The sequence below is a fragment of the Macrobrachium nipponense genome, chromosome 11 (genome assembly GCF_015104395.2).
Source record: "Macrobrachium nipponense isolate FS-2020 chromosome 11, ASM1510439v2, whole genome shotgun sequence".
Classification (NCBI taxonomy): Eukaryota; Metazoa; Arthropoda; class Malacostraca; order Decapoda; family Palaemonidae; genus Macrobrachium; species Macrobrachium nipponense.
In genome coordinates this window covers 13,543,769-13,553,659 of record NC_061087.1, presented here as the reverse complement: position 1 = coordinate 13,553,659, position 9,891 = coordinate 13,543,769, and the positions used below count along the sequence as shown (strand labels likewise).

The following is a 9,891-nucleotide window of genomic DNA, read 5'->3' as shown; positions in this document are numbered from 1 at the left end:
ATCAGGAGGGTAGGGGAGACCTGCCACATCCACCCTCCTCCTGCAAACCTGTTTGTCCGCCCTGGGTGTGAGCGGGGTTGGTAGGGGATCAGGATGGTAGGAGAGACATGACACATCAACCCTCCTCCTGCAAACCTGTTTGTCCGCCCATGGTGGGAGTGGGGTTGTTAGGGGATCAGGAGGGTAGGAGAGACCTGACAAATCAACCCTCCTCCTGCAAACTTGTTTCTCCGTCCCGGGTGGGAGCGGGGTAGGCAGAGGATCGGGAGGATAGGGGAGTCATGATGGATAGCAGCAGGTTCCAGCACAGCGTAGCGCACGCCATCAAGCTCGTTGAATAATAATTACGGTATTAATAATTAGACATCAAGTGTACCTAATGCAACTGCATTCAAGGGAAATACATCTTAGTGGGATTTAGACTGATATATTACCTTAAAAAAATTATCACAAAATCCTGTGACAGAACTGTCTGTTTGTTCATAATGTGACTTTAAAAAAAGGATTGGCTAGGTCCTTGGAAATAACGAAGAATATTTTTTCAACTTTGACCTTTAAAATTATCTGTGACCCTGAAATCGTGTCAAGGTCAAACACATTTATAAAAGTTATCGTCAAGTTTCATTTAAATCAGAGGAAAACAATCGAAAAGGGGAATAATAATGATAATAAACATGACACCAAAACTAATAATTCGCGACACAAGTGAATGGCAAGAATCAAGTCTAGCTTTTTACATAAAAATCCAACGGATTATATGAAAAGTAAAGAAAATGGTAAGTATTATCTTCATTTAATTAGCGGACGGTAAAAGACCCTTATGGCATTGTCCATCAGCAATTGAAAAGCACGAAATTTTGTTGATCGTATACAGATTATGAAAGGTATTTTAATCATAAGGTTTCCAATGTACATATGAGAAAATATCTTCATGATCGAAATAAATCTAGGACATTTTACTATTGTCCTTTCCTTTGTAGTTTTCATAAGATGCTGTCGTCATAAAAGCAGCTGGTTCCATAAAAACGTAAAACCGCCATCGTTCAAGAGTTAGAGAGTGAAATCATGCGTCTCTTAACTTCAAATACGTAGTTACGTTACATAACATCCGTGACATTTCAAGACGTTCAACTCTGCTCTTTCGGGGATACGACCTTGAAGTGTGAAATGCTAATGACATCCGGACATTGCGTTCTACAAAGATCTATTCGTCACCAGAAGGATAAGATAAATTAAGTTTCATGTCACTCTTAAGCTGTCTTCCTTATTCTGTTGTGACGCCATGGTACATTTTTACATTAATCAATCAATAAATCTTTCTTATCCATCAATTTACGGCTTTGCTGGAAAAGTATCATTATTTTACGAGAGAAGGAGAAAGACAGACAGAATTGCTAAAAACTCGTCAGTCCGTAAAGCATATTTTGGGAGCCCTTACAAGCGAATTGAATGATTTACCTGACACCACTTGCCTCGCAGCTCGTCATCAGTCCTCGTTGAGCGAGGAACAGAAATGAGGTTCGTTATTGTCAGTAATTGCAATGCCACTCTGCAATAAATCACACTGGGAAGGCGAGTTAGAATCCCGGGCTCTTTATATTTTTTTGACAAATTGACCGAAAGCGTGGGTGGCCTCCTTTTTCCTAACGACAGTTTAATATTAGAGTTCATGCCATCGTCGTGGAGTAACCAGTGGACCATAATCATGATACGTTATGTTACCCTAAATAACTTCCAGTCACTCTTAATGCATACGCCTTTCGAATTAGTTCGTGCACTGTGTGGCAGAACATACGCTTCCACATTCAGGTAAGGGGTCATTATGTCACATTGGCCAATACCGGTTGTCTTTCATTCCCTACACTTCAAAACTGTGGGACATTCAGGAGTAGACGTGATCATACTATGAAGAACAGTGTACCATTGCCTTTATTCATTTTAACTTGCTTCTCGCGAGCTGTTTGAGTTCTTATATATCTATCTTATTTATTGATTCACTAAGTTTTATCCGTATATTTCTCACCTGTGGGAAACAATCAAGGAAAAGTGGCCAAGTTGTATTCAACTCCATATCTTGTACCAAAAAGTACGGCATTTCAATGTTTGAAGTGAATTACGACCTAAACAAACGTACCGCCCTCTCGCTCTTGTTACGTATCTAACTTAATAATAAAATAGCCATCGCTAAGAAATATTCAACATAAAGCACTGCGCAATCGTGGGTTCCAAGCTCAAGTGTGAGTATGGCAGTGACAACTACTTTGCTTGTCTTCATACCATCCCGGTCATTGTGTGTGTGTGTGTGTGTGTGTGTGTATTATTATATATATATAGATATATATTAATATCTATATTGCATACGTGTGGAGAACATACATTCCTCTTTTTTACGCATGCGCACACGTCGTACCAATCGATTTACATTTGCATTAGTAACGCTTACGTTCTGATCGTCTCGCTTATGAGTCATGATTTCTAAAGTAGGCAACATTCGCAAAAATATCCGTGGGAACAAATATAACTTGCTGTAGTATATCCTTGGAAGCAAAATGGATTGCTTTTTGTTATACGGAGTTTTTTTTTTTTTTTTTTTTTTTTTTTTTTACATGTCGGTAATTTCGACACCTTTTAATTGCATATATATGGCCCTTAAGCTATATTTTCTGTCTAATCTATGAACTCTGTTAGGCCTTATGCATAAACAGGAGAAATATACAATTAACTTAATTGAATAATTACGGCAGGTTTGACCGCATTGTTAATTATCATTGTCGTATGTAATTTTACCACCTTTATTCATTATTTCCCCCTCAACATAGTACGTAAATCGGTCTCGTATCATATAATACTTCTACAGTTGTTAGTATGTCCAACCACAGTAGGGGCGTCATTCAGTCAGTATGTGTGCCAGTACTGGCAATGACCAAGGCCGATATGTACTTTTTCAAGACTGTTCATCCATCCCTTTCCCACGAAATTACTTCGGTTTCATCGACGAGATGTCTTGTGGCAGCTGGTCGTTCATAGGTATGATTGCTTGACCTTACTGCACCAACAGCAGCCTTATCTGGAGGCTATTGATTTCAAAATCAACCCCCCTTAGGAAGCCACGCACGTAAGAACGTCAAATTTGTTGGAGACCTACATTCTGAAGGTCTCAACGTCTCTTGATATTGACTGCAATCGTATATTAATACTTTTATCAATAGAAAATGACAATGCCTAGGAATATATTAATGTATTTATCACGATACCATGTGATCTAAAACCATGGTTTTAGTTGTAGCAAGAGCTTGAGTTTTAGGTAAAGGATACCGCCTATTGTTTGCCTTGCACAGCCCACTGTAGACTATATTGGCACTGGCAGCCTCCTTTCGTCCCCAGCTGCATTGCGTGTTGTCTTGTTTTTTTGTTTTCGTTCGAATTGGTCCCTTAGCTGTCCAACTACTTCAGCTTTCCGACCAATTTCTACCTTTCATTCGAGGAAAAAAAATATCTTTGGCCATCCTTCCAATAATAATAATCATTATTATTATTATAAATGGCTTCGACTTAAAACTTTCATAGCCCACAAGTTGAGAATTCTAGTCCTGAAACTGTTACTGCCTTCAAAACAAATTCATGTCGAAATTTTTGGGACCAGTGTTTATAAGAACTTTATCAGCTGTAAAGCCCTATTCATTTGTTGCACATGCAAATCACGGTGAGCGTACGCAGACCTGTAGGTACCGATGGGAGGGTGGGGGTTCGAACGACGCCCCACCCCCCCCCCCAAAAAAAAAGAAAAAAATCTGGAAGCCAAAACTGAAGCAATATTTTCTAATTTCAGTCCAAACTTTCAACATTATAAGTAAAATTCTGTTAAACAAAGTCAGTACTTTGAAAAAACATCTAAATCGGGTAGAAGGACATAGACCGCATACCCAATTTTCATTTTTGATATAACTAAAATAACATTTTCAAGTATTTCATCTCGTCCATACCTATATAGGCAATGGCATTTATAGAAGAATAGGTCCCAAAGCTGGACCTATTCTTCTATAAATGTCATTGCATTTATATATATACACCTATATATGCAATTACATTTATAGAAGAATAGGTCCAGTTTTTTTGGGGAAAAAAAAGAAACCGCCCCCCTCCACATAAAAAAAAACACTGGGTACGGGCCTGATAAGTGTTATAATTATTGCAGTAAATGTAAACCTAACTATCAAAGAATTTTAAACATATTTTGGCCACTTACCGCCTCCAGAACATGACACCTGTTGAAGGTGACAGATAAAACGATGCTACAATTCCACCCAGTAAATGCATGTTAGTACTCGGGGTCGCTGAAGTTTTATTAAACAACATTCCACCTTCTGAACGTATTCCTTATTGATTTTCGAAGTGACGCAGCCACCTGTCATTGCTACCACGTACCCAGATCGCAATATACACTGTCGTGATTACTGACAAGAAACTCAAAGAGATCGTCATTACCAAAAATTTTCAAACTGCGTGGAATCTTGCGACATAAAATGGCACATTCGATTTTACTAACAACTCGGACAAAAACGCAGAGTAGTATCAAGGAAAACAGAACTTTAACAACGTTTGTATGGTGAAGGACATACATTTTAGGTGTATTAATTTAGGTGGACAGACTATATCATTGAACGACAACATTGCTACTAAATCAGTGGCGTAACAGTCCTGACTATGCAAATACATCCTTTAGTAATTCTTGACCTTGGAGTAATATAACATATTGTTATTAATATATAATAATATATTATATATTATATATATATATATATATATATAATATTATAATATATAGATATATATTAATATATATATATATATATATATATATATATATATATTATATAATATTCCTTCAAGTCTCGACTGATTTACTGGAATCTAATTTCTAAATGAAGTTGTAATTTGTTAACCGGCGTTATTTACTTGTCAAACAGAAGTTTCATTGTTTACAAACATACGGTATCCTATTCTTCCTTTAATACTCGCTACACACAAAATTGTTTGGTCTTGAACACCTATAGTGTATTTCCTTTTTCACTGATGCAAATAAAGACGAAAATTTAATTGTTTACGTTGTTTCGTATTATTATTTAACTCGCGTTTTTTAATAGAAATAGTCATAGGTTACGCAATAATCAAGTCGAAGACAAAGTTAAGCCATTCGAACGTTTAGTAACTTGTTGCACTGCCGGCAGTAGAGAAGGAAAACTATTTTATTTCGAGATTCTACAATATATCAAGGTATTATGTAGACCTTGCAATCTATGATTTTACGTCATACTCGGTGCCGTTGTATTAGCGATGATGTGTCAGTAAAAAATCAGTATGTAGTATAATAAAATCATACTGTTTCTACACCATGGTCCAATGTGAGAAAAATAAAGTCAAGATACATACCTAGTACTGGGAAACCCAACTAGCTAAAAGCCTTTATGAAATTGCTCTGCCGCATAGTAAGCAAATAATATGCCTTGTTCATAAAATCCACTTAGAAATACGCAATCATGTCAAGATTAGCGGACCCGCTATTTTACAAGACTAGCCTATACCTGTACTGTATAGTGCTAGGTACCTATATACCTAGGTTGATATATTCTTACCGGGTAATTATTTGAGTGTGGTGTTGTGTTGAAAAGGAATCCCTCATACTAAGATGATTGTTTTTAACTAGCAGATGAATATCCTATGCAGTCATGCCTTTAATGGAAAGAGTTACCCAATGTTGAAAAACAGTTCTCAAGCAGTTTTAAACTTTGCCATTTCCTTTGTATTTTTTCATACAGTAGTTCCATTGAAACTTGACTCTCCATTGTTGTAATGGGATGTATTCATAAAAATATTTCCTTACAGTATATAGTATGGTTAGAAATGGAGGGAGAATTTGGCTTAATTGTGATCTCAACATTTGAAAAATTGGTGTATCACAAGAATCCTTCTGAAGCAGCAAAGATGACTGCTATTGAGTCTTTATAGCCGCTGTGCATAGATAGACCGTCCCTTTCCACCATGAACCAATTAAAATAGCTGACTGGCTGTGTGAACACTTTTAATTTTTTTTAAGCACTATGCAGAACCAAATTAGTAAAGAGTAACTATATTTTTTAAATGAAACTAAATAATGTTGATAAGAGCTAATTGCTGCATAATTTACTTTAGTTTTTACTATTTACACTGTATTGTATAATTAGCCTGTATTTTAATCCTTTGAACATATTACTCAGAATTCCTCACACCTAGTTTGACAGGTGTCTCTAATATGCTGTACATACTTCAAATTTATGTTGAAAGCAATTGTTCCCATGACTTTTTGTCTTTATTACTGCATATTGTACTTATGCTTTTTAAACATATTTCTCACCTTGGAGTCACGTTACTATAGTATTAGGTTTGATTTGCAATATAGGTCTCGTTGTGCTCCGCTCTCGCTCCAGTCAAATAATGTTACATGAATTTCAATGGAAGCATTCACACTGGCGCTCATGGTAATAAAATTTATTAATATTTGATACTCATTGTCATCCTATGTGAGAGATAATTTTTTTTTTTTTTTTTTTAGCAGTTGGGCTTATATTTCTCCGAAGTTTAATGTACGTATTTCTTAACCTTTACAGATGTCCTTCTGATGTTATGTTATAGTAGCAAGTTATGGATGCTGCATCAGAGCTTATCAAGCTCTCTTCCAGCGACTCAATATATGGGACGCTATCAAACTTTGATATTGAGAAGAAGATAGGAAAAGGCCAGTTCAGTGTTGTATACAAAGCAAGATGCAGGATCGATCAAGCAGTTGTTGCTCTAAAAAAGGTCCAGATATTCGAAATGATGGACTCCAAAGCCAGATTAGATTGCATGAAAGAAATAAATCTTTTACAGGTAAGTTTTAGGTGGTTATAATTTAGTATTCTAAAATTGTTAAGTATTCTAGCTGATCTAAGATGGTTGCACCTTGTGTAAACATTTGCTGTTAACTGTTTACAGTAATTCGAGAAACCTTGTGCTCACAGAAACAGGTAATTATACACTGGTATGTATCCCGATTGTCTTAACACTACATATAACAGCATCTGCTGAAAAGTGAGCCTTTGTGGTATTTTTGTCAGGCTTGTGAATCAAAACATGGCTTCTTAATTGTATTAGTTGTAAAATTTTTAATTTTTTATAGCTTTTGGAATGTAAACTCCACTTATATCATATATAACAAGAGAAACCTTCATTTATGACAGAAATTTTAGTAAATGAAGCACTGTGCTTAATTCTGCAGACTTTTTATCATGTTTATTTATCAGAATTCAGTGTTATGCAATAAAAGTTTGAAGTATTTTGAGAAAGTTATGCACACATTGTGAGTGTTCCAGTTTTGTAAAGTTTCATAAACTTGACTCATATTAGAATTTCATTTAGAAGATAGAAAACCCACTGGAAAACAAGGCATAATATCCAAACTTATAGTAAATTACACTGTATGTACTGTATATAAATAGCTGTAAATTGTACAAGGAAATTTTATCCCAATAAACTTACCACCCACCATATATCAGGATATACCAGTATTTATTTGCCTCAGCCTCATAATTTTGATTAATTTGAAGTGAGTATATATTTAGAGAATTCATTGATTTTCCTAATGGTAACATTTCCAACATTTTAAGTGCAATTTAATAACCATTTAGAAGGACCACCATGCCACTAATAAAGTTTAAAATTATGATTAATTAAAAGATATTGGGTTGGATGGTACATTTGTTATGTATAATAAAGTAGTAAAGTCTTCATACAGCATTTTGTGAAAAATAAAAAGAGATAATGATTGTAACTTGGCATTGTCGTATTTGTTCCAGAAACTAAACCACCCTAACATCATACAGTATTTAGCTTCTTTTATCGAAGATAATGAGCTGAATATAGTTTTAGAATTGGCTGATGCAGGGGACCTTTCCCGAATGATCAGACATTTCCGCAAACAACAGAGACTCATCCCTGAAAGAACTATATGGAAGTACTTTGTACAGTTATGTTCTGCCTTAGATCACATGCATTCCAAAAGAATTATGCATAGAGGTAAGAAGTATGCTTGTACTAGTTTCTTTTTATTCCTGGGTATCTTATATGCTGTGCAGCAATGTTTTTGCTATATTAAGAATAAAATTCTTAGTTTTTTTTCTATACCCATATGTATTGCACATAAAGATTTAAGTTTGCTTATATGAAGGATATGTCTCTTGATCCTACTTTTGTGACATCCAGTACTGAAGTTGCTATCCTCTTGAAATTTTACTACGTATACCAGACATTTTCTCAATTGTGAACTTTTATGTACATTTTGATCATTTGTACCTTTTCTCTCCAAAGTCGTATCCTCCCTCAAACTAACTCTCGCCAGTTCTAGTATTCGTTTTTTTCTCCTACTTCTCTTACAAGATATCTTTTGACTTTGGTCATTGCATTTAATAATTAAGATTTGCGTAGTTTTTTTTTTTCTTTAGCACCAGAGTTGTGTGTTAGGTTTTGGTTTTCTTCATTAAATATATTTTTATTAAAGGAAATTTAAGTTTTTGCAGCCTTATTTAAGCAGCAAGCATTAATTCTTGACCTAGAAACATCTTTATGTAGTTTAAAGTTATATTTTATACACAGGATAAGATGAATTGATGAATGTTTTAAATTTTTTTAATCGTTATCACAACATTTCTATTTCAGATATCAAACCTGCTAATGTCTTCATCACTGCACAAGGCGTAGTGAAATTGGGTGACCTTGGCCTTGGTCGATTCTTTAGTTCAAAAACAACTGCTGCTCACTCTTTAGTTGGCACTCCGTATTACATGAGCCCAGAAAGGATTCATGAACATGGTTATAATTTTAAAAGTGATATTTGGTCTCTCGGATGCTTACTTTATGAGGTACGTACTGTATTTTGAATTAATCCTCTTACTACTTTCATAGACAGTTGTTTTGCTTGTACTATGCAGAATGAAAGATGGGTATTGGATGCAAACATTTTTGTATATATTGCTCTAGTTTTTATTAAATATTGAATCATGCAAATAGATTTGAATTATAAATTTATTTTGTAATTTTCATAAATATTTCATTATTTTCATGTGTAAGCTTATATCCTTCTGTTCTTATACTAATACTATGGCTATTGGAAAACAAGGCTTTTCTGAATAATGAAAGTATTTCAGTTCGGTACAGGTAATTAGGTAATGTACTAATTGTATAGTATTTACTTTGTATACTTCCCCGTAGGGGGGTAGTGCTGTCAGTGCACCTCATATGGTGCACGTTCATTCCTTTTACCGTACCTCTGTTCATATTTTCTTTCTCATGTCTTTCTTTCCACCCTCTCCTATCAATTGTTTCATAGTGCAACTGTAAGGTTTTCCTCCTGTTACACATTTCAAACCTTTGTACTCTCAATTTCCCATTCAGCGCTGAATGGCCTCATAGTCCCAGTGCTTGGCCTTTGGTCTAAATCAGAGGTGGCCAAACTTGTTTGGTCGATCACCGTTCCCCACAATCCTTTGTAAACAAACAAGAACACAAGTACATATATATGTGTGTTTGTGTGAGGCAATTGTACTTGTGTTTTATCGTACTATGGCACTATTTGAATTTTTTTTCCCTATGTAATATGTGATTATGTAGGATGGTAGATTGTATAAGAGTTTCGGTCTTTAGAGTAGATCTCAGAGTTCAAAAAGTCTGGCCACCCCTGGTCTAAATTGTATTTCCCATCCACTTTGTAATATGTATACATACTCTTCCGTAAGGCCTCTTTTTGTAAAACTTCCATTTCTTTGTTGTTATAAAGTATTTTCAGTCCACCAAGTCATATTTGTAGATTCTAAAGATTTT

At 35.2% G+C, this 9,891-nt stretch overlaps 1 protein-coding gene across 3 annotated transcripts in view; it reads left to right on the top strand.

The window, feature by feature from the left end:
- Positions 1-9,891, top strand: part of LOC135225763 (serine/threonine-protein kinase Nek7-like) — a 64,456-nt gene that overhangs the window by 47,036 nt on the left and 7,529 nt on the right. The window contains exons 1-4 of one of the 3 annotated variants that reach the window (XM_064265256.1): positions 5,173-5,274; positions 6,645-6,906; positions 7,872-8,091; positions 8,731-8,933. In XM_064265256.1, the coding sequence (XP_064121326.1) occupies positions 6,679-6,906; positions 7,872-8,091; positions 8,731-8,933 (651 nt within the window). In that variant the 5' untranslated portion in view covers positions 5,173-5,274; positions 6,645-6,678. Of the gene's footprint in view, positions 1-5,172; positions 5,275-5,391; positions 5,487-6,644; positions 6,907-7,871; positions 8,092-8,730; positions 8,934-9,891 lie in introns of those variants that run through there. The other 2 variants (XM_064265423.1, XM_064265346.1) reach the window with 2 other exon arrangements.